This window comes from Perna viridis, chromosome 8 (genome assembly GCF_037379345.1).
Source record: "Perna viridis isolate PV_CMFRI_1.1 ecotype Kerala chromosome 8, ASM3737934v1, whole genome shotgun sequence".
Classification (NCBI taxonomy): domain Eukaryota; kingdom Metazoa; phylum Mollusca; class Bivalvia; order Mytilida; family Mytilidae; genus Perna; species Perna viridis.
The window spans coordinates 39495538-39520414 of record NC_142452.1 but is presented as its reverse complement, the minus strand read 5'-3'; the positions used below and the strand labels follow the sequence as shown (position 1 = coordinate 39520414).

General features: G+C 31.6%; 2 protein-coding genes across 9 annotated transcripts in view; both read left to right on the top strand.

Moving 5' to 3' along the window:
• Positions 1-11937, top strand: part of LOC148610453 (uncharacterized) — a 30954-nt gene extending 19017 nt beyond the window's left edge. For 4 of the 5 annotated variants that reach the window (XM_088543354.1, XM_088543350.1, XM_088543353.1 and 1 more), the window contains 2 exons: positions 4004-4148; positions 6564-11937. In XM_088543354.1, coding sequence (XP_088399480.1) covers positions 4004-4148; positions 6564-6651 — 233 coding nt within the window. In that variant the 3' untranslated portion in view covers positions 6652-11937. The remainder of the gene's footprint in view (positions 1-4003; positions 4149-6563) is intronic. The other variant, XM_088543355.1, reaches the window with a different exon arrangement.
• Positions 11938-16860: 4923 nt separating this feature from the next.
• Positions 16861-24232, top strand: LOC148610452 (uncharacterized). 4 transcript variants are annotated; one of them, XM_088543348.1, is made up of 7 exons: positions 16861-16966; positions 17983-18704; positions 19580-19636; positions 19953-20187; positions 21410-21487; positions 23633-23704; positions 23918-24232. In XM_088543348.1, exons 2-7 carry the CDS (start codon positions 18030-18032, stop codon positions 24013-24015), a joined length of 1215 nt encoding a protein of 404 aa, XP_088399474.1. In that variant the 5' UTR covers positions 16861-16966; positions 17983-18029; the 3' UTR covers positions 24016-24232. The 4 variants fall into 4 exon arrangements, with proteins under 4 accessions (XP_088399474.1, XP_088399473.1, XP_088399472.1 ...); XM_088543347.1 differs by having other exon boundaries at positions 16875-16969; XM_088543346.1 differs by having other exon boundaries at positions 16875-18704.
• Positions 24233-24877: the final 645 nt, after the last annotated feature.

The window sequence follows — 24877 nt, the reverse complement described above, 5'->3', positions numbered from 1 at the left end:
CATTGTAAGTGCATTATTTGTGTGTATTATGATTAAAAGTAGTCAAGATAAAGCTGAGAATGTGTACTTTTCAATCATATATGTAATTAACTACAAAAGTGTATGAATATTGTTTACATGTGTGAGTAATTTGCCTCCATGCTGAAAGGTAAAAATATGGATTTTCAGTATTATTTATTCAAGTAAATTTTGTGAAGAATTTCTACAATCATCGTACCATTAGCTTAATGATTTTGGAAGCCTTATTTTCCAAGCTTTGCAAATGTATGCAACTTTAAGATGTCATTTGTCCTGGGAATTCACAGTGAAACTTTGAAAATTACTTTTTTAACATGTAAAGTAATGGAAACATTAGAAGTGGTTAGTGAGACCTACCTCCTTTTAAGAGTTATTGCTCTTAAAATGCAAAAATTTAACCAGGTGAGCGATTCCGTTATTTCTTTCAAAACCTTCTCCTCTAACACTACCAATCCAATTAGAACCACACTTGGTATGAAATGCTTCTAGGGTGTTTTGAATAGAACATTTTTTAATTGTCAAAAAACAAGCATGCCATTACTAAAAATAGAACATAAGGGTCAGATTAATGTTTTTTTACATATATTTCCAAAACCATTAGGTTAAGTCAAATTCTGACTGGATACAAGCATTTTGCATGATGTGATCTACATGTATTAGTGGTAAACTTTTAATAGAAAACTGTCTAGCCATGTTGGAGTTATTGCCCTTCTTCAATACCTTTTTGCTATTTTTATGCTATTAAAATAAATCTCTTCAAAAATACCAGAGAGAATTTAATGATAATTGGTATGATTGCGACTTAGGTATAGGAAATTTTATCCAAGAAAAAATGTTGTTTTACAAAAATAGAATGTTGCTTATTGAACCAGGTGAGCTATTCAGGCTCTTTAGAGCCTCGAGTTAAATGAAAACATTAATTTCAAAAGTATTTGTACACAATTTCTCACAAAGTGTAGAGTACAACAGTGCCAATGAAATATACAAAAATCCATCATTTTATAAAACAAGGGTAGTAACCCATTAAACTTGAGAATTATCATAGGCTCTGTTGGTCTAAGTGTAAGCCCATCAGGACAAACATTGAAAGGCTTTTTTTTTCTGCATTTGCCAGCAAAAAATAAATTTTTAGCTCACCTGGACAAAGGCCATGTGATCTATTGCCATCACTTGGCGTCTGTCATCGTCGTTAATAATTTTTCAAAACTCTTCTCCTCTGACTACATGACCAATTTCAAGAGAACTTGGTATGAATGTTCCGTGGGGTATCCTGCATAGAATTGATGTTGGGATTTTTGATCTTTTGAAAAACATGGCCGCAATTACTGAAAATAGAACATAGGGGTCAGACAGTAGTTTTTCACATGTATCTCCTAAACCGTTAGGTTTAGCTAAATTGTGACATGGGGGGGGGGGGGTAAAAGTGTTCAGCATGATGAGATCTATTTGTGGTCAAATTTTCATATTAATCCATTAAACATTGTTGGAGTTATTGCCTTATTTCAACATTTTTTGCTATTTTTTATGTTATTTCTTTCAAAAATCTTCTCTTTTGACACTACATGACCAATTTGAACCAAACTTGGTATGAATGTTCCTTGGGGTATCCAGCATAGAACTGATATGGGGATTTTTGATCTGACGAAAACATCTTTGCTGTCACTAAAAAGAGAACGTAGAGGTCAGACAGTAGCTTTTCGGGTATAGCTCCAAAATTGTTAGGTTTAGCTGAATTCTGAAAAAAAATTCTTCTGCTCTGACACTACTAGACCAATTGGAGCCAAACTTGGTATGAATGTTCATGGAACTGATGTATGAATTTTTGATTTGTCGAAAGACATGGCTTCTAGTTCTAAAAATACAACTTAGGGGTCAGACAGTAGTTTATCGGATATATCTCCAAAACTGTTATGTTTAGCCAATTCTTTCAATAGCTGAAATTATCCATATTATTAGGACTACAAAAGTCTTCAGGGATAAAAGTTGTCAGACGATTCTTTGTAAATACAAGTGTTATTGCCCTTCAATAGGGAAAAATGACAGGGTTTTTTTTTTACCATTTTCAGCTAATATCTTGAAAACTATGATAGAAATTCTTCTTAAGTTTACTGCTCTTGAAAGACAAATTTCAACCAGGTGAGCAATTCAGGCTCCTTGGAGCCTCTTGTTATTTCTCAGATTCTATCATTTATCTTTTGAAGTGCCCGTTATCCAATTTTACTGCTTTATCAGAAGCACCTTCTCATTTTTAGCTTACCTGGCTTAAAGGCTGCATGAGCTTTTGTCACCACTTTGTATCAGTTGTCATTATTTTTTTTTCAAACATTTTATCTAAAACCTGTCGACCAATTGGAATGAAACTTGGCATGGTTGTTCCTAAGGGTATCCTGCACAAACTGATTATTCAAAAACTGTTACTAAAAATAGAACATTGGGGTCAAAATACAGTTTTTTGCAAATAACTCAAACACAATTGAATTTAGTAAAATTCTGACAGGAGGTCATATCATTCACCATCAGAAGACATACATATGGTGAAATTATCAAAATGATCATTGACCTTATGTAGGAGTTGTGGACCTTGAAACATTTTTTTAGTTTTTGAAAATCAAGCCGGCTGTTACTAAAAATAGAACATAGGGGTCAAAATACAGTTTTTTTTTGTTTTTTGTTTTTTGGTTTTTTTTGGTTTTTTTTTGGGGGGGGGTTGTTAACTCAAAAGCCATTGAACTTAGCAAAATTTTTACAGTGGGTAAAATTCAGTTTACATCAGAAGATGGATTATTTTGAAATTTTCAAAATGATTCACTGGCTGATGTAGAAGTTATGGCTCTTGAAACAGATTTTGTGTAGTGTTTCATGTTTGCAATTTTGGTTTATGGTATGGTCTCCTGATGATGAAAATGTTGTAAAGCCATGATTTTACTTCATTTTATGTTCTTTCTCATTAAATATATAGTGGGCTAATGCTTTCCACCCCCTGTATTTTTTTTTCTAGAGGTTCTAAAAAAACTTTGAAGACATTTCCAACATTTTACAGTGTCTTATGTACTCAGTTGAACTAACAGCATTCATTGACATATGCTCTTTTTCAGCAATGTTTTGTCAAACATGGTAACAAAGCATGATACTTTTACTTACTGAGTTAATAGGGTATGTTTTTCCAGATGAGTGAATCAGGCTGTTCGAGAGCCTCATGTTATGAAAGGATATAGTACAATAACAGCAATAATTGGCCCCCTATTTTACAAAAAATAAGTGAAATGACAAAAATGTGATAAGCATTGTTAAATTGATGATTACATTAATATGGCTTTAAATGTTCATCATTTCATCAGTTTTTAGTTTTATGGAAGTGGAAAATCTGCCAAAACACCAGAATTGGAAAAATGCCAATTTTCTATGCTAAATTTATGGTTTTCAAAGGCCACTGCCAATGTGCCCCAGAGATATCTACTGATTTGGACTCTTAGCAAGGTCACATTTGGAAATCATTAACAAAAATTTTGGGTCAAGTTGGCAGAGACACTCAGAAGTTGAAAAAATGTTCCAAAAATGCCCAGTTTTGAAAATTTGGTGGAAAATTGTAAGATTTGCTAATTTGAGATATATTTTGAATCATTAAAAGATGATATGCTTATGAATGTGGTAGAACATACTAAATCATTCTTTTAACATTCCAAAAAGTTGAAAATTTCTCCATATCAGATTTCGTATTTCTTGTCATGGAGGGGGCCAAATATAGGCCTTACTGTTCATTGTCCTTTGTGGTCATATATTGGTATTGGACTGTTGTTCTTTGCGCTGTTATCATTGTCCATTGCCACTTAGCACTTAGTTTAAGAGCAATGACTTGCAAATAAGCATTAAACATCAAATGTGTCACCCAGTAAGCGACTCACATTTCATGATAACACAAATATTACATTAGATTGTGTATCACCTACACGTTAGCCTATTTTTTTTTTCATTTTATTTCTTTAAGCTGTGGGTACCACAAGTATAACAGATTCTGATGGATCAAACAACATTGTCATGATTGTAGTACTTATCTCAGTATTCCTTGTTGTTGCTGCTGTAGGAAGCTATATTATCTGTCTAAAGAGGTGTAAGACATGCAAGGGAAAAAGGTACATTATACATTGTTGAATATATCTTTCACTCATAAGAAAGTCATAGCTTGAAAACCTACTTTATCAGTAATGTATATTTTTTTTCCTTTGATCTTGTTGACAAATTTTTTCTTATGTCGTGTACTGGATTAGAAAATACAGTTTTCCAGCTGAGCAATTCAGGCTCTTCGAGAGCCTCTTGTCTAATCACCATGACGCCATGCATCAACAATGTGTAGTCTCACTTTTTGTTTGACAAAGTAGTCTAAAACTAAATTTACATTTTAGAAATATGCAATAATATTGGCTAACCAATTAACAGAATAATAGTTACTTTTGATTTTAGTACATCTCATATTTTTATAATATCATTTGGAATACCAAAACTGGCTCTCATAGATTGCCGAGATATTACATATGATATTGTCGTCATCAAAATTGTAAGTAATTATTGAAAGAGTTATCAAGGGAACCAAGGTTATAGCACTAATCAAAAGAATGTAATCCAGGGATAAAGCCCAGAAATGGAAAACAGACATACACAACAAGGAACATAAAGTAACTAAAATCATAGAGATATCATTGCAGAGAGGGGTTTTTGATTCTCTAGACTGGTATTTTTCACAAATACCCTCCCTGTTATGGTATGTCTGTTTATTTACAATTAGAATTATTTTTAGTTCTATTATTTAGTTGCCAGCAGCTAACCTGAATAATTCAGTCGTTATATTACGCTCTCAACATTTGCTCCTCTAAAAAAGGAGAAACAAATAAGAGAGGGACAGGATTATTCGGTTTAGCCTGCAGCAGTTTTTTTGCTTGATTAAATGATACTTACTTCCAATTTTCAAAATCGATAAATTATGTTACTTTTTGTTGAACAATGAAACTTCAGAATGAATTTTTGCAGGGAGGGGCCTGCAAGGGTAAAAAAGGCATGTTTGTTTTGGAAAATACTATGGCTAAGAGGGCAAAAAGGTATAAGCTCTAAAATGACAGACATATTAACAATATGTCTAAAATACATTTGTTATCAACCAATCAGAAACAAGGATTCTTATTTAAGTTTTGATTACATTGATTACATTGTATATAGCTTAAAATATCCTGCACAAAAACCATTGTTTGGATTGTTTGTGCCGTTAAAAAAACTTGATCACAATGTGATGTCTTATTATAGAACGTAGAGAATAAAAACACTAATTGCAAGGTATATCTCAAAACTATGAGGGATAGAGAAACATGAACTTTCCTTCTTCAGCTTGAAAAGCACTACAAAGTTGGACATGATATATGTATATGGAAAGAAAAAGATTTAATACTCATGACAAGGATTACAAAAGTATTCATTTGGTTGTAATTATTGATCTTAAAGGTGGAAAATGACCTGGTTTTTTTTGCAGTTTTTAACCTATATCTTGAAAACTTTAATAGATAGAAAAATGAGCTTTGAAAGGCAAAAAATGAACCATATGAATGATTCTGGCTCCTTGGAACTTCTAGTTTGTAATGGGTCTCTCTCGACATGATATTTTGATCAACCTATGTATATATATACAAGTGTTCCGTGTCATAGAGTAATCAATGGAACCAGGATTATAGTGGAAATCAAAAGAATGTAATCCAGGGATAAAGACCAGACATGGGAAACAGATGCATACAACAAAGAACATAAAATAACCAAAATATTACATGCTAAGTAAATGAACAACTCAGACTCCACTAAAAACTTGGAGAATGGACCAGGTGAACCGGTAGGGTAGGTTTCCTCTGCTTTTCTAGAAACACCCGCTGAGCTGCTTATAGGAGTTCAAGTCCTGGGTAGATTAAAGAGGATATGATTTCAGACTTGTACAACAACAACTTCCTGATTGCTGAATCTTTTCATATTTTGACCGTATGCTCAAGTTTGGATGTACGAGTATTGTCACTAGGCATAGGCTAATATATTCCTTGTTAGGTCGAAGCCTTACGGTTAAAGTTACTTACCTTTTCTATTCCAATTTAAAAATTTTCACACACTGACACATATACCTGTATACCTGTATATACATTTTGTAAATATTAAGAAGGTAAATGAACAGAATTATCACATTCATGTTTCAAATGAATAAAAAATTACAACATTTAAGTTGTAGTCTATGTAAGAATCATGAAGATTCTGTTATATGGGATACACATTAAAAAAGGCTACAAATTTTTATTTTGTTATTAAGTTGCTTTATAGGTCTATATGATGAAATGTATAATTATTCTTTTACTTCAGAGTTTTTTTCTTGATTGTAAATGTTTACATATATTTATGAGACTTACATGAGTGATTTCAACTCCTGTGGGTCCTGTCGTTTCTTTTCATGTTTTCTTGCCTTAGAAGCCTTGCAATCTACACTGAAATATGAAAAGCTTTATTTTAGCTTTTTTTTTTTTTTTCAGTTTAAGAAAATATTTTGGTTGCGAAAAAGAAGGAGAGCCAGGTCAAGATCACGATACAGCAGAACCTATGATAATTTCTTTAGTATAAATTTAAGTATGGGAAGAAATGGATAAAAAAAACATGGATAAAAATATAACTTTAGTAAAAAAATGATAAGGATTTCAGTATAAAGAAAATAGCTGACTATTGACCAGAAATAATAATGATATATGAATTTGGCATGAATTGAAAAAAAAAAACACTCCTTGAGCCTTGGGTTTTACACAGATTCTAAGCCTCCTCTATAAATTGTTTTTATTTCAGGTTAATATTCAGTTATTTTCTTGTTATGTTGGATAGATTTGATTGTACTTATTGTCATAGTTTGTTAGTAATTGTTCAGCTAAGAATCATACAGAGTGAGACCATTTCGTTTCAGAAAGGAATCCTTGTCTAACTGTCTGTTTTGTTCATCTGTCTTTCAAAAGCAACTCTTCGAAAAATCTGAAAGAATAGTGACTTCTTAACAAGGGATTGGCAATATTTGGAGATGTGCATGAAGTAATATTAATTATTGTATACATACAAATATACAAATGATATATACTGCAAAATTTGATATGCTGTACATGTGTTTCAAGGAGTAAACTCTCATCAGCTGCATTAGAATCAAATAGGAAGAATTAAATACCAAAATTTAGAAGTACAAAAAAAAACAAAAATATCAATATAGGAAGTCAATTCCATCACTAAGCGGTCCAATACAAGGAATGAAGCCTCAGTGTTTTAGGTATTGTGAAATCTGTTATGCTGTAAATTGAATAAATACAATCTAATACAACTGATGTCTTTTCCTGTAAAAAGGGAGATAATTCAACAAGGGTTTTTCATTTAAGGTCTCATTAACCACTTCCGGGTCAAATGGCCACCCCTCTCTATGTAGCACAAAAAACAAACTGAACCTAGATATATGCATGGTAAGTGCATTGTTTGTGTGTATTCTGATCAAAAGTAGTCAAAATAAAGCTGAAAATTTGTACTTAAAAAATCATATTTGTAATTTACTACACAAGTGTATGAATATTGTTAACATGCGTGAGTAATTTGCCTCCATGCTGTCAGTTGGCAGAAAAGGTAAAAATGTTGATTTTCAGTATTTTTTATTCAAGTAAATTTTGTGAAGAATTTCTATGGTCATTGTACCATGATTAGAATAGTGATTTTGAAAGCCTTATTTTCCAAGCTTGGCAGCAGTATGCAACTTTAATGTGTCATTTGTCTTGGGTATTCACAGTGAAACATTGTAAATTACTTGTTTAACATGTAAAGTAATTGAAACGTTAGAAGTGGTTAGTGAGACGTAACTCTGTTTAAAACGGTATTTCCTGCTTATGAGCTTGTTCAGAGTTTTTCCATTTTTTTATTTTGCATAATTCTTAGGAATGAGCAGTACTATGCAATATGTTTTCATTTATGTGTATTATGTAAAGCTTTATTAATGTGCTGAGTGAGATGAATGTAAATATTTATTTTTGCTTTAATTTATTTTAAAAATATATGAAGTTGCTTACTTAGCCAAGGTGATCGCCAAATAATCAATTAGCAATAATTTGTAGTTTTCATGAAGTCTTTCTATTCGACCTCACAAAATTTGCGATTGCATAATTCTATGGGGCAATTGTCGTTGTCTGGGGACACTTCATTTTCGTGCAATATATTTATTTCCAGTTGACCACGTGTTCTGAAATTTTAATATTATTCAACTACCACTGAAGAAAGTTCCCTTTTTTATTATGGAATTTGTAGCCTGTACTGTTTTAGAAAAAGGAGCCAGAAAGTGTAAAAATAGGTGTTTTACAAAAACCCATGTAAAATGTGTTTCTTTTTTTTTCAATTTAAATTATTCTCTTATTTAACTCTGTAACTCTGTTAAAGAAACGTATTCAGCAGGTTTTATGTTTTTTTTTTTTAATTTCCCAATGCAGTCAGTATAGTTTCGCTTTTTACCCTTTGACCTTCAGGACGTACTTCTATGGAAACGCAAATCACCTGATAGCAATTACGTTTTCCGATTGGCCAAATACTGCTAACTTAGTGGCGTTCAAAAAAATTGTACCAAAATTTTGAAATTGGGTTAAAAAAACAGTAAAAAATTTGAAATTGTGTGCCATGTGTTATTTTTTTTTAAAGAAATGTAGAAACTTAAATAACAAAAAAATAACAAAATTTTATTGCATCGGCTATCTTTTTTTAAAAGATAGTACTTAGCTCGATGTTTTTTGTATTGCAATCTGATCAAGTGTTTTCAAAGACTCATAAAATACTGTACAGTACGAGTACTTGTACTTTTGTGAAAGATGCTAGTTTTATCATAAAATTTTGCAGACTACATGTATATCTCACTCAATAAGTGGGTGATATACTTGAATTACCTTGTCATTCTGAGTTTCATCGCAATTGTCTTTGCTACATAAATATAGATGGATCAACTAGTCCTTTATATATTAGATGTTTGCCATAATTATCTAATATTCTAACATATATACATTATTGACGCTGTTCACTTTCAACTCCTTTGTTTTATGAAACTCGGCTGATGATAGAGAAAATGTTTGCCAAAATATCATGTTACTCAATGACTGAATGAATAATTTAATTTGGTGCATGGCTTTATATGTATATATGGGGCATACCTTGTAATTGATTTCAGGTGCTCTTTGAAATCATTTTCCTGTTAGAGGGGGTATACTTAGCACGACAACACGTACAACATCATGTTTTTTTTATGGTAGCTAAAGCTTTAATTCACTATTTGACCATTTATAATTTCTGCTTATTATTTAATGATTTGTCGTGAATCAAAGTTCAATGTTTTACTAAGTCATAGAAACAACCTAGATGGGAAATCTATATAAAAATCAATTATTTATTGTGAATAACCAAAATTACATGATCACTCGTGACAAGAAATCATTGAGATTTAACTTGTACGCATATCAAGTTCCGCACACGCGTTAAATCTAGGCGTTCTTCGGCACTCATAATCATATTTTGGTTATACACTTTAAGATTTAAGGTAAAAATGCAAGCTAAGTATTCCATTTCTTTTTGTTTTTTGTTTTTTTTTTTTTTTTGAATGTAGAAATGTGTATGTTGTCATCGCTGATCTACAAAACGTATACATTATGTACAGGCTTTTGCAATTAGCTTGAGGAAGCATCTTCTTTTTAGCCAATTTTGGTGTTGCCCTACCTGGCAGATTTTTGTATTAATCACAAATATTTTGCAGTTTTATGATGGTTCTAGCTTTATCAGTGTCTTCAAGTCCAGGGTGAATTGGGAAACTTAAGTAAATATTTAACAACACTTAATTGCATGACTTCTATATAACTGTGTGGATCTCTATGAAGTTGAAATACAAGATAATCCATCAAGCAACAAATTGATCTTGGTAAGATTTTGAGAGAAAAAGGCCAATAATATGTTCTTTAAACTTAGTATGTATGTCTCACACAAAAGTTTCTAATTATAAAAGAAAGATGATCACAGTTTTAATTTTTAGCTGTATAAGGCCTGTTTAGTGTTTCTATATTTTCTTCATCTGTTCAGGGTTCGATATCTACAGTTGAATTAAAGTGGCACATGTAAGCATTTTATTTTATTTTATTTTATTTTTTATTGTTTTAAATGTTTTTTGCTTCACTGCTTCCTAGCACAATTTTAGTATCATATATATATTCAATTTAGGTTATATTCTTGTAGCTATATATTACTTCCATTTTTACTGATTATATTTGCTTCTTAATGTTTTTTTGAAAGGTTTTAAAAAAGATACAAGGTTTTAAAATATTTTTTCTAGATAGTTGCATACATACAATTAGTATTATTCTTTGGAATTTGAGACTTTTTGGATGATATTTTGTTGAAATGATTTTTTACTGGCTAACATTCCTTAAATTTTGAAATTGACATTTTTCAATGTTTTTTTTAGTCTACCACGGACTTGATTTTTATGAGCAACTCTGTGGGTGTTTCTGGAGAAGCAGAGGACGTTTACCTTACAGGTGTGCCTGGTCCATGCCCCAGTTTTTAGTGAAATCCGAGTTGTTATTTTGTTACTTTGTATGTATTATTTTTGTTTCTTTATGTTCTGTTTTTGTGTTTCTTTTTGTATGTTAGGTCTTTGTCCCTGGATACATTCTTTTGATTACTCTTCCATATCAGCACTGATGACATTATACTGTGTCAATATATTTAAGTTTGATCCTAACCATATGGTTCAAAAGCTTGTTTTACATAGGTTTTTGATGCTTTTCCTGTCCTCGTTTGTCTACACCGGACTTGACTTTTTATGAGCAACTCGGCGGGTGTCTCTAGAAAAACAGAGGTCGCTTACCCTACCGGTGCACCTGCTCCATGCTCCCAGTTTTTAGTGGAGTCTGAGTTGCTCATTTGCTTTTGTTACTTTGTATATATGATTTTGTTACTTTATGTTCTTTGTTGTGTATGTCTGTTTTCCACGTCTGGTCTTTGTCCCTGGATTACATTATTTTGATTACCGCTATAACTTCTGTTCCCTTGATTACTCTTTGATTACTGCTATAACCTTGGTTCCCTTGATTACTCTTTTACGAATTCTGTATAACTGTATAAATGTAAATATTTTTTGAAAATTTTGAAAAAAATAAAAGTGATTCAACAGCTGTTTAGAATTCTAATAGAAGAGGTAAGGCCATAAAATTTAGTATAACTAAACTAAACTAGCGTTTATACAAGTCTACTTGTTTTTTCCGACGCAGTCGGTATAGTTTTGCATTTTACCCTTTGACCTTAAAGTCACCTGATCGCAATTCTGTTTCCTGATTGGCTAAATACTGATAACTTAGTTGTGTTCGAAAATAACTGTATCGAAAATTGCGTTCCAGGTGTTATATTTCCTGAATGAAATGTAGAAAATTATGAGTGAAACAAAGAAAAAATTACTGCGTCGGCTAGATTTTTTTAAAGGTAGTACTTGTTGCTGTATATGAAGTGCAGTTTTGTTCTGTGTTTTGGTTAAACTATATTATACATTTGTACTTACTTCCACTGTGTCATACATTTACTTTGATAGCATTTTAGATCAAATTGTCTCAGGTTTAAATATCTTTGTTCTGTAGGTCAATAACCTGTATCAAACACGTTTTAGCAAGGCACTATTGTCTCATATTTTTTTAGACCGACACGAGTATCATTTGACACATTGTTGAAAAAGTCTCAAAATTTGTCAATTTTGTAACAGGTTTTTATTTTGTAATTTATACAAACACAGCTTTTATATTAGTGCTTTATTTGTTGTATTATTAGGTTCTCTATTTGCTTGGCTGGCCAATATTAAACATATTATTAAAAGTTTTTCGTTGTTTTTATACCAATGTCTTTAGAACAACTTTCTTTCTTAAGATTTCAATATTCTTATATAGCAGTTGGTATTTAAATCCACCATTTTAATACAATGGCGAAACACATTTGCTGTCTTAATTTATACCAAAAATGGCATTGGTTAAGCTTCTTGACATTAATTAAAACTCAGTAGTGTGGATCCCTGTGTGATTGTACGATAAAAAGAAGGCTTCGGTTGATTTTAGGGTGGTGGCTTAAGTGTAACTGTAACAATCAGGCAAAATAGTGAAAGTCAGAAACATTGCATTTCAAAATCTCACTGAACTGATAATGAAATATAACTCAGGGATGCTTTCTCTATCTGAAAAGACCACTATTTGATTTCTGCATCACTGGATTCGGTCAGAAATGTTTTCAATAAAATCTTAGAAAATGAGGTTTTTGACAAAGTTATCTGCCCTTGAAATGTTAATTTTCAGGGCATTTCAATGAAATAACAAGTTCAGTTCATCAACATGTGGAAAAATTATCTGTTTTCCTTGATTCTGATGTTGCAAATAATCAAATTACACTATCAAAATGATTTTTTTGTTTTTTTTTATACCGTTTCACCCACTGCCTGACTCTTATATAGACTGACACTTAACTCTTCAGGAATCATGGACCAGATAAAATCAATGAACCATGTATCAGTTAGTATTTATCTGATTGTACCACTTAATATTTTCCAATTATTCAAAATGCTTATCCCTATACGAAGCCCTACCTTGATAGCCCAGCCTATGACTGTCATTAATCCTATTGATGTAACATTTATCGAAAACATGAAAGCAAAACTCCTCCTTTTGGAATTCGAATAAAAACTCACTTGGAAGCAATTCATCTTGAGACCAATACAGTGACACCTGTTTTTACTTTGAAATGCCCGCCATGGGAGCTTTCACACCCTTCTTTCATTTTTGATCTGTGTGGATATGTAAAGTCCGATACCAATTATTTTTATAACAAAAATTTTCTGAAATTAAAACAAAATTATCCTGATTTTTCGACGGTGCATACAGATGGCGATAGCGTTGCATGTGCTGCTGTCCATGGTGACAGAACTGCAACTGAACGGTTGCCATCGAATGCATCCATATTCACAGCTAAAGCTCGAGCCATCCTGTTAGCATTTAAATTGATTACTCAATCTAATCTGTCACAGTTTATTATTTGTTCTGACTCTTTGAGTTGTCTTTTGGCAATATGTCTTAGGTGTACCTTTTGATCTTGACTGTGATCTTGCTTTTAATATTTTCATTCCATTAAATGTTCTTGTCATGATATGGCCCTGGTCGCTGAAACGGCATTAAAAACAAAAATCAATCAATCAACCTATACGAAGCTTTGATTCCTAATCCCCATTTTTCACTCCCCATCTCTCCCATATACCACGAAATGGGAAGTATTGGGATACAATAATTGTATACATATAAGCACTGTAACAGTAATTTGGTCTGGTCTTTCACTTTTACAGACTTTTCAAATTCAAATTACATTTCAATGACAGCAAATCATGTCGAGTAATACTGACCATGTCAGATCTTCTGATAAAATTTCATACACTTATTTCACGCGACATTTGCAAATAATTCACATAATTTGCACCTGAATTTAGCTTAGCAGTATCACCCGGATGTTTTCAAATATACAAGTATACAAAACATTAACACGTATACATATACATGTAAGCAAGGCGACCTCCTTGAGTGTAATTAATACTGTCAGTTCTGTGGGTTTTAGACATGATTTCAGATTGTTAGCATTTTACAAATACAAAGACGTACTCAAAATTTGCATTATTATGCTTGCTATACAATGTAATACATTAACATCAATAGCCGGCAAACCACCGATGCATATTAATGAAAGTAGTGTGTTTACCTATGCCAGTATGGGAATAGTATCTTTTTTCCATGTTGATTTAAATTGTTTCTATTTTACTGAAAACAAGTTAAATACATAATCGTACAAATTTCCTGAATTTAAAGGCTTATGAATGGATTCAATTGTAAATCTTGCAACATTTTATTATCACTATCATGAAACATTTAATACTATATTAAACCTTTTTGTGTTGATGTAAACGGTACTTTCGGCACAGTACGGACTTATATCTGACAAGGTAGTTATACATCCACAGTAAAACAATTTCAGATGAAATACGATGTAAACAGACTAAACAAAACGAAAACATACCAACAAAGAAGAAATAGAATAGTGCTTGCATAAATATTGATAAATATGGACATGAAAGAAATTCATCTGGCAAAACACCTTATTATAGACAGAATGAAAAGATTTTACAAAATCTGTTGAATGGTCAATGAGGCCAAGCGTTCCGACTCAAAAATACAAAGCAGGCTGATATCAACAGAATTTTCGCCGTTTGTTATAGCTTGGAATGCCATTATCCCTTCCCTGCTAAATCTTTAATCCACTGAGTCCAAACCGGTTACTATGTTTTGTCATCCAACGACCTGTACTATCTTTTCCAAATAACTTCCTGTCCGGTGTTAGTTTAGTTATACAAAATGATCATCAAGACCTTTTAATTTGTGGGCTTCCGGAATAGATTAAACGATCCAACAAACACACCAATGAATGCACGGCCAAACTTGTAAGCGGTAGCCTAAAAAGCATTCCGATAATGTTCATAAATACAAGACCATATCAGCTATCCGACAATTTAATATATTATACTTTGCAATAATTGCCAGCTGGCAAACAGGTCAATACTATTAATGATAAATAATACAAAGTAAAATAATGTGGTCCGGAACATTCCGCATGAGAATCTTTAAAGACGGTCATGAATAATTGGTAATAACTATTCATAATGACTTGTAACAAACGAATACATACATTGATACCATAATTTTTGAAGTCTCAGTACATAATTTTCAGAAAAGGTATAATCGTCAAAAATAGTTAAACCGAGACCCAAATCCGAGATTACCATTGCTTAGGTACTGTCAAAAATTACAAATTATGCAATGACATTGATGTATCAACAATTTGTAAGTTTTGCATGAAAAAGGCTTACATTTAGCAATTATATCACAGTTACATTTGAAATTGTCCTGTTTCAGATTTTAGTTTTTATTTTGGTTTGTAGAGTTAGCATTTTTCTTTTCTTTGAAAAAATACAAAGTAATTACAAACTAAAATTTAAGCTCTTGACCCTCTATCTTGTTGAAAATCTTATCCTCTGCAGCAATTGCTAAATGATATACATTTATGTTTTGATAGAGGAATATTTCAGTATTCAACATAATAATCCCATATATTCTGCAAAAGGGGTGGGGGTTGTCAGTGATTCTCTTTGTGACCCATGGCCTAAATAGTAGCTCACAGTTATAGTTCCCACATGAGTATCAGAACTGTCTCCTGGAAAACTTGTCACCTATATTCGACGAAATGTTGACGACCAGGTATTTCAATCACTTCAGGCTTGGAATATTTGCCGTTAAAATGAATGTGGCTTTTAAGAATATCTTTTTGTTCCCAGCTTTTTATAAAAAACAACATTGGTAAATCAGATCAACAATAATTTTATATCGTCAAAATTCTGTTGCAACACCCCTTTAAAAACATGGAAGGAAGAAAACGGAATAAGAAATCAAGAAAACATTTCTTTTTTTAGTTTTTTAGTGCACAAACAGCAAAGTCGACGACAAAATCTTTCGAATTTAGAACCTATCAATACTTGAAACCAAAAGTGGAAGATATTGTTTAGAAAATTAAAAAAAAACAAATAAAAAAAATTAAAACACACAACTTTAAAAGCAGACTACAATTAAAGATAATTTAGCTTAGTATGTAACAACAAGCACTCTACTGGCAAAAATCTTTTCTGTCATAAGATAACATTTGTTTAAAGATAAAGCTTCTCAAACACTTGTTCAGGTATGGTTGTTTTACGGAAGTAAAGGAACGCAGTTTTTTTGTTGGTTATTCATTAAATCATCTTTATCAACGTTAACTGGTATGATTAATATTCTATTCCCTCATTATCAATAAGTTAGATCTTAGAGGTTATGTTGACAGGTTTGAAAAAGTGTTTCGAGATTAATTGGTCCATAGTTTAATTGGCTAGACTTTCATATAAAATTAATCGCTTGAAATGTTTTATATACTTCTAGTATGCTAAAATTCTCCGTATTCTTCAATAAAGGACGAGGTCAAAGATCATTCACATCATTCACTTATGAAGTTATTGCAATAACTCTTAAAATATCTGTAGATTAAATATAGCTTTATTGTAGTTGTTTCACTTAATTTGGTTCAACAATATTAGTCTTTCATTCAAGGGTTCATTTAATGATTGAAAATAAAACATAAAGCACTTTTTGTATTTTTGTATGTATTTATATCTGTTTTTTTATTATTATTATTATTATTATTATTAAAACATTGATTACAAGGACATACTTATGTAGAATATCCATTATTGGATCCCTTACACGATATCTGCTTAAATTACAGTTCAAACAGGTAATCATATATGCTTTTTATATGAAAAAGACCGTTACAAATCAGACAAGTAGTGTCAATGAATAAGGGCAACAACAAAATTACCGAACACTAATTCCATCTATAATCAAGTCAAATCCAAAATAAACCTGGCAAAGTAGATATTACACTACCGGAGCAGCTGGTACCGTAATGGTCCTGATTTTGTACAGCGCGCTAAACCTCAATCTTACATTGCGGCGTGACTATACCAGTGGTGATTAAAACTAATGTCATAATTGGTAAATCAACGGTAATATCAGAACAAAAAACACTTTACTTAAAACAATCATTGCTCATTGTGTTAGAAGAATGAAGCGAGGCTTTTTAAAAATATTACCTCGTTGGTTAGTAAAAAATCGATCGATTTAAAACTTGTGACATCATATCAACAGTCTCGTTTTGGAATTAAACTTCCCGTTTCAAAACATGAAGAAGGAAAAAGAAATATCAATGTGAATTTACACTGAATCCAACCGGTTTTGATGTAGTTAAGTTATATTTTCATATTATTTCAGTATTTTGCAAACTTATCTTTTTCATTCAGTTTCATGGCTAGAAATATGAGGTCACGACTAAAGGGCAAATTGTAGGTCAAATTTAGGAAATACATCAGAAAGTGCAACTTTGCATCTACAAAATAGGAATTGTAGAAAGGGCATATTCTAACCGATTCCTCTACTTTGTCGTGAGCAATCTTGGTGTTAAACCAAACTGCATACACCCCTGCTGCAATATTATTCTTGGTAATTTGGCATTTTGACATATCTTGCCACGTTCTTCGTTTTCATCCCTTTCCCTAGATTTCCTTATTATTAAATGTTGAATGCTGCACGAGTGTTTTGTTACACATGTAATATACTACTAATATTTAAAAAAAAACAACATTTTTTTATCAGCCTTTTGGGTAAAACAGAATTAGAGACTTGTCACTAGTGTTTAGATGAAAATTTCATTTTGGTACAAAATAAATGAGTATTTGTAAACTATAAAGAATACTTGATTGTTTGGTACTGAAATATATCATTTTCAAATACAATGACTTGGTTTGGCTTTCTTATTTTGATAAAATAGTTTAGCTCATCATTGTTTCTTTTTCTTTCACGTTTTATGTTGTTGAAAGTTAACAATTGAAAAATTTAACGTGTATATTTTACCAAATACTATAAATTCTTTGTTTAAGAAGGTAGTCCTAGGGCAAGGGACACAACCCTAACAAATCATTGGAACTTTTGAATTCAGAATTTTACATCAAACTCGTGTAAGCGTCAAAGTAATTTTGATTGATTTCATTCTGTTTCAAATTAAAGCTTGGTAGGCTTAAGTAAAGTTGATAATGGTACAAACATAATACTGCTTTCAAGAATTAAGTCCCTTACCCTAGGTCTACCTCCTTCAGGCTATACAAGTCTTCAAAAATAGGCAAAAGTAATTGTACGTACTTGATTCTTCGACAAAAAAAAGGAAACACGTTTCATTTGATTATATTGACATTTATTCTAGAGCAATGTGAAAGTTTGCAATGAATTATCGAGATAAGTGAAGAAGAAATGGCATCTAGGTCTGAGATCGATAAACAATATCTTCGGGTTTTCATGTTCACACACAAACTGTGTTTACCGGTTACAAGAACTTATTTTACTAAATCAATTTTATGTGGACCCGAATATCAAAATGACTTTAAAAAGTTTTTGAACAAACATAACCACGCTATTTACCACTTAAGGTACCATTTGACATGCTGTAATTGTCTTAATGGAGTTCTTGAGAAAATAGAGTCACGGTTATTTGATAAGCAGTTTGAAAAAATGTTTAAACTAGACTGTCCCAATCCAAAACGATGTAGTAGAGGTCATAAAACCTGCTTTTGTAGGTTCAAAACAAACGAAAACTGTTCACTTCAGGATATAGATCTGTCAGCACTGTATGCTATTATAAAGGCGAGTGGAATCATTCTGCCTAACAGCCATAAAATGTGGTTCGATAAAATTATAAAGGAGAGAAATAAATTATGCCATACAAGTGACCTGAACGGGCTACACGAAAGTCATATTCAAACGATGTGGGGTAATATGGAGCTTGCAGTGATTGGATTAGCATCAGTCATTCCTGTTGAACTTTATAAAGAAGGAATCGAAGCACAAATTGAGCTTTTCAAAGTGGCAGACTATAGCTGGAGTAATGTGCAGCCAATTGTAAATGGCATTAAGGAGGAATACGAAAAGGTTTGAAATAAGGATATTTTAAGAAATGTTCCACCTCATAAATGTTTTATGACGTAAGCGGTCCATATAAATTTCAGACAATGTATATAGATGAGGTGATTTATGGTTTAGAAAAAAACCACCAAATATGCTTTTTAAGTTTACATATGCCATGTTTTTACGTAATGATAATGCTTTCAGTTTTGAAATCTGTACTTCCTTAGAAAGTCATACATTCAATTTCTACTATAATCGTCAAACCAAATCAGGAATTAAAACTCTTGTAAATAATTTTCACTTTCGAAAGTCCATCAACCAAATGAAAAACAAAGACCGTTTATGTAGTCTGTAACTACTTCTGAATAAAAAAGTTAGGTCCAGGGTCAATCCGATGATTAGAATATTTTTAATATTGGAAGAAAGTCAAAACAAAATCAATAGAACAAATTAATTAGCACTCAAACTAAGGATCATGTTGATAAATGTGATAAAAGGTTTGAAATCCTACATATTTTTATCTTTTATATATTTTTTTAAATGTTTAAGGAAACAGAGTTTAAAATGATACAATAAAATCTATTAGATTTTCAATGTGAATTATCTTCTTAGAGTATGCAGGAATGTGTAACTATACATTTTATCATGTAGACATATAAAGCAATTTATTAACAAGAATACAAATACGTAGCCTATTGTGTTCACATATTGCAAAATGAATTTGCATGATTCTTACCAAGGCTGTTTTTAATCAAATTACTTACACAACCTTACACTTAAAAAAAAACAAATTAACAAAGCTATCTCCACACAAACGGGAGTGAGGATCAGGTGCACCTCTCCCTTTTCTAGGCTCATCCACTGTTTTCTTTTACTAGCTAATAAATCTTTTTTTCAAGGTGGAGATGGCCACAACATATAATGAAATCATGATATCAAGAACACGAATTATACCTGTAATTATATAAAAAAAATCATGTTTTAAGTAAATTTACATATTTATCATTTAGAACGAACAAATAACGATTTCTAATCGAAAGTTTTCATCTTTAGAAATTTTTTTTTCTTAAAGATTAATATACACAGCCGTACCATATACACACGACTGTAAGATATATTAGTAAAATGAATTAATACGTAAAAAAATCTTTTTGTAAATTGACAAACATCAAATGAATTAAAATATTATCGAATATGTTCGAAAGATATTTTAAAATGATATTATTATTAGTGTTTTATTTATTTTTTTATTTATTTTTTTTAAATTTAAAGAATTTTAGAAGACAGTCACAATCTCAGAGGGATATCTTTGAGCTTCTCAATCAGTCAAGAAATGAAAACATTGAAGGAAAAAACGTGATTAAAAACTGCATAGAGACGTCTACAAAGGATATTTTATCAGGCCAAGAAAACCTTTCTAGTTCTTTCAGTGCACAAGCAGCAAAGATGTGGACAGATTTCAGGGAGTTCGGGAGAAAACAAGATATAATACTTCAACAACTTTTCGGTAATTATTTTTATTGCAATAGTTATGATCCAGTATAAGAATAATCTTTTAAATTTAAAATTTATTGTTAAAAAACATAAGAAAATATAGGGTAGTTTCGACTATTTTTCGGAAACTTAAAAAAAAAACAAGTAACTAAAATATATTACTAAAAATGTTGTAGATAAAAGACCATTCGGCCTTTATAATGAACAATATGAGCTCGTGCAAAATATCCTTAATATTTTGTATAATTAAGCAACTCCAAGTCTTCTTCCAAATATACCGAAGATGTTTTCAGAATGCTGGAATTTTGATTGACATATTTGTCAAGTTTGATGAATCTTTTTTTTTCAACACGGTCGGCAATCCGATGGGACCAATTGTACTCCTCTACTTGATGAACTATTCGTTCACTCTTACTGGTGCTGACTTTATAGCTGGTCTTATCCAAATGAAGAAACATCATTTAACTAGATCCTTTAATCTCAGTTTCCGCTATATAGATGACGTATTATCGTTAAACAATCCTACTTTCGGGGATTTTATAAATCGCTTCTATCCCACATAGCTTGAGATAAAGAATACTATAGACACTGTGAAGTCAGCCTCAAATCTTGACACACACATAGAAATCGATGGTAATTGAAAACTTTTGACCAAACTATACTAGAAACGCAATGAATTTTCATTCAGAATTCTTACCTTTCCTTTCATCTGTGGCAACATCTCTTCATCATACATTATACAGTAACTTCGCAGACTTTTTGTATCGCGCTATACTACTAATTAGGCTTCTGGAACAGGGTTATGTTTGTAGTCATCAATGCAGAAATTGTATGGTCGTTTCGGTTGTTCATCTACAACATGAAAACTGATTTAAATGAGTCATAGTTTTTCTTTCATCTTTCATCTAACCTTAACTTGACTTGACTTTTTATAAGCATCTTAGCGGGTGTTTCGAGACAATAAGAGTTCGCTTACTTTACGGGTGCACCTGGTCCATGCTCCCGAGTTGCTTATTTACTTTTATCGCTTTGTATGTATTGTTGTTGTTTTTTTTTTTTCTTTGTGAGTCTGGTTTTTGTCACTGGATTGCATTTTTTATATCTACTGTAGTCTTGGTTTCCTTGATTAGCCTTGAACTTAATATGATTTAAAAAAAAATAATGTCAAAGACGGGAATCATCATTGTAATAATATGATTTATTCAAAGTTCAAGCTGCCCAAATCTTTATTACAGGTACGATTTCTCACAAAAGTAAAGGAGCAAAGTTTTCTGTACAGTACTCTATTGATTCGTCGTTAACAACACCAACGGGTAAGGTATTTATTTACTAAAACTAAGCATTCAAGAAAATGTTAGGACATGGTGTCGATGTTGACAGAAATAAAAAGTACTTTGTTTATTTTTAGTTCAATAAGCGTATATGGTTAACGGCTATATCATATATCAATTATAGAAAAAAATATCCTCATATTGTAAAATATTGAATCGTTACCATAGGACTAATTTAGTTTGCAGATGACACTTGTCGATTAATTTCATAACTAGTATATTTTTAAAACTAATAAATTAAGAATTTTGAAATAAAAATATCTATTGAAGGAAAGGCCGTATATAAAAAAATAGCAGTATCAAACAAACCCCTTGAAATTACTAATAGTGGAAAATGTTCTAAAAAATCATCTTATTGCTGAAATTAGGATCGTGGGTTTCGTTATCTATTTTTTTTCTTTTTAACAATTGGGACTAAAATTTAGTTACAGCCTAATATGAGTAAAGAAATTTGTCAGTGAGATTTAGAATACCGATATTTTTGTCGAACCACTACATTGCAGATTAAATATCTTTTGCACACAATAACGCTGACAAGGACAATCTTAAAGGTGATGCTGGTAGGTTAAAAAAACAAAAAAATGTACTACACGAATATGATTGAAACTTATCTTTGATTATAACATTCCATACATAATTAAAAAAGTCTTTGAATACCTGTTTTATAATATTTATATTTATAAGTATGTATAAGAAGTATAACACAAGGACGTGTGAACAGGTAGCACAAACTTGGGAACTCTACCATATCACTGCTAGTGTAATGCTATATAAATACATGTATATAGCATGCACAGTGCAGATCAAGAAGAATTTTTTATACAATGATTCATTCATATTATTCATGTCTATGCTACGCGCAAATTTAAGAATCAAAAAAATTTGCGATGAATAATTTGGTCTCTCCCTCAGCAGAATTTATCCTCTTTGTTTTTTGGCTTCTATGAGACGTCTAATTGGATATGGGAACTCTGCCTTCTTTTCTCGATCTTATATCAATAAAATTCTAATCATAATATTCTTCATGCCTATAGCCGTTTTTATTTATGTATTTATTTATTTTTTGGTCGAGAACGTCTTTGCCAGAAAGTTCGTACAAGCATGAACTTCGCCAGATCGTTCATACATGTATGAACGCCAGTCAACTGGAAACCAATATGGCGGCCGTGTAGTTGAAAAGAGTCGCAACGACCTAAACGGCATAATATTGCCGTAAGAATAGTTTATTACATTGATTTACAGAGAGTAATTTTCAGCTCGGGGAAATAAACTGATTAATGCTTAAAATCTAACTACAAGTAAACTGAAAATACATTGTCCCTGAACTAGATTCTACAAATACATTTACGTTTAACACATTAAAACAAATTATTTCCAAATGTAAGGATTCAACAGCCATTTTCGGTCGTTGATGCATGTATGAAGGGATATCTCCACTCCCAACCATTACATTAACGTCCTTCGGCCGTGCCATGAGTTTGAGAGCTGCGAGTTCCGTTCATACATGCATGAACGACCAAAAATAGCTGTTAATCCTATAATGATTTGCTACACTGCTCTGATAGAGAGAAAATTGCACATTGTTGATATATACAATATAACACATTCCATTATCTTTACTCTATCAAACAAGATTCAATGGAGCATTGTTGCGAATAGATTAATCCAACAAGGAATAATGCCGCGAAATATATCTGTAAAATCCCTAGTTGACCAAGTTATTTAGGGTGACGGGTTTTGTGCAGGCGATAATGCCATAGATTTCGCTACGGCATGTGATTGAGTCCCGCAGATGGAACGACCAAACATTTGCTTTGTTAATTTGACAGTTTGTGGGAAATTGTTCAGACCCGTGTATATCAAATACATTTGTATGTTTAAATATATATGTGTGTACATGATTTGGTCACAATTAGTTGATTGCTTTTTATGTGCTTTTTATTGTAAAGCGCTTATAGTATTTTTGATAAGATTACATGCTATACCAATATTGTAAATAATAACAGTTCGAATAATTCAGACCAATGTAGAAAAGATGTGATGTAGTGAATAGGTATTTATTTTTATTACCAGTAAAATATATATAAATGTAATTTGCCAAATGAAAAATGTTTATTTATTTTATAGCTTTAGTTTGTTCTGGTGACAACTCGAGGGATACTGTCACTGAAAGTGAAAATCAGAAAACAGAACAATTGGGTATCTGTTATTTCTTTATCAAAGTGTAGTTCAGGCCTATTATTGTTATGGCTGTACCAATCTTCAATTTGTTTAACAAAAACTAAAGAGACCTGCATATTTTTTTCGATTACGATTCAAATGTTATATGAGAGAAGAAATAAGATTAGCATGTTAACTAAAATTATTCATTAGGAAAGCCAATGATGTCTAGAGATGATATCTTCATTGCAGATAAATCTGATGTTTGCATTTATTGGACAATCAAGGCAAGAGGATTGTCAGAAGAGGAGAGAGTCGCAATCAAAGAGCGTATGGTTCAAGGAGCTTAAAGCATCGACTGTTGGTTTCCATACAGAATATATCATGTATTTGATGGTTCACTTGTCATTGGAAGCTTCCTCCCTAAACAAATATTTAATAGAAAGGAAAGTTTCGAAGATTCTATCAGAAAGTTTCTTGACACATTTGTCGAAATTTCTGGGATAAGTAGACAGAAAACAATTCATATTGAGGTCGAAATGCGCATATCTGAATCAAAACATGCAGGTAAGTTTTTGTAAAATTTCTTCTACCAGTATCTTCTTGTAAATTTTGAAGGATGCAATATTCACCACTGCTTGACGTGGTTACTAACAAGAAAAATACAGTAGTGTATTGCGAATTTATTAAATATTCCCAGAGATTGGTGTTGTATATCATCAATGCAGTATATGGACACTTAGAATTGTAACGGTGATTTTTTTATCCCGTTTTTTAAACCACATCGAACTCTGTAAAGTACATATGCTATAGAATGAAAATTGATCTATTTACCAATAGGCAATGACTGTATGTAAAGGTTCAATTCAAAAAATACCACTGCAGTGAAGTTTGGATTGTTTTGAATATTAAACGTTAACTACCTCATTGAACTTACTAATTAATCATATTAAATCTAATTTATCCAGAACAGTGTTTCTGCAATATACTCAGCTCAAACATGTATTATGGCGGTTGAAGAGAAATCCTACCCCTACCCAAAACGAGACAGTGATTTGAAAGAAAATTACATTTTGTATCTTGAATGTCTAACTAGTAAATTTAATTGAAATCTAGATTAAATTGAGTGTAAAAACATATTTGAAAATAGTGTTTTAAATTTGAAAAACACTAAGGTAAAGATTAGAAAAATAAGCAGATTTCATATTGAAA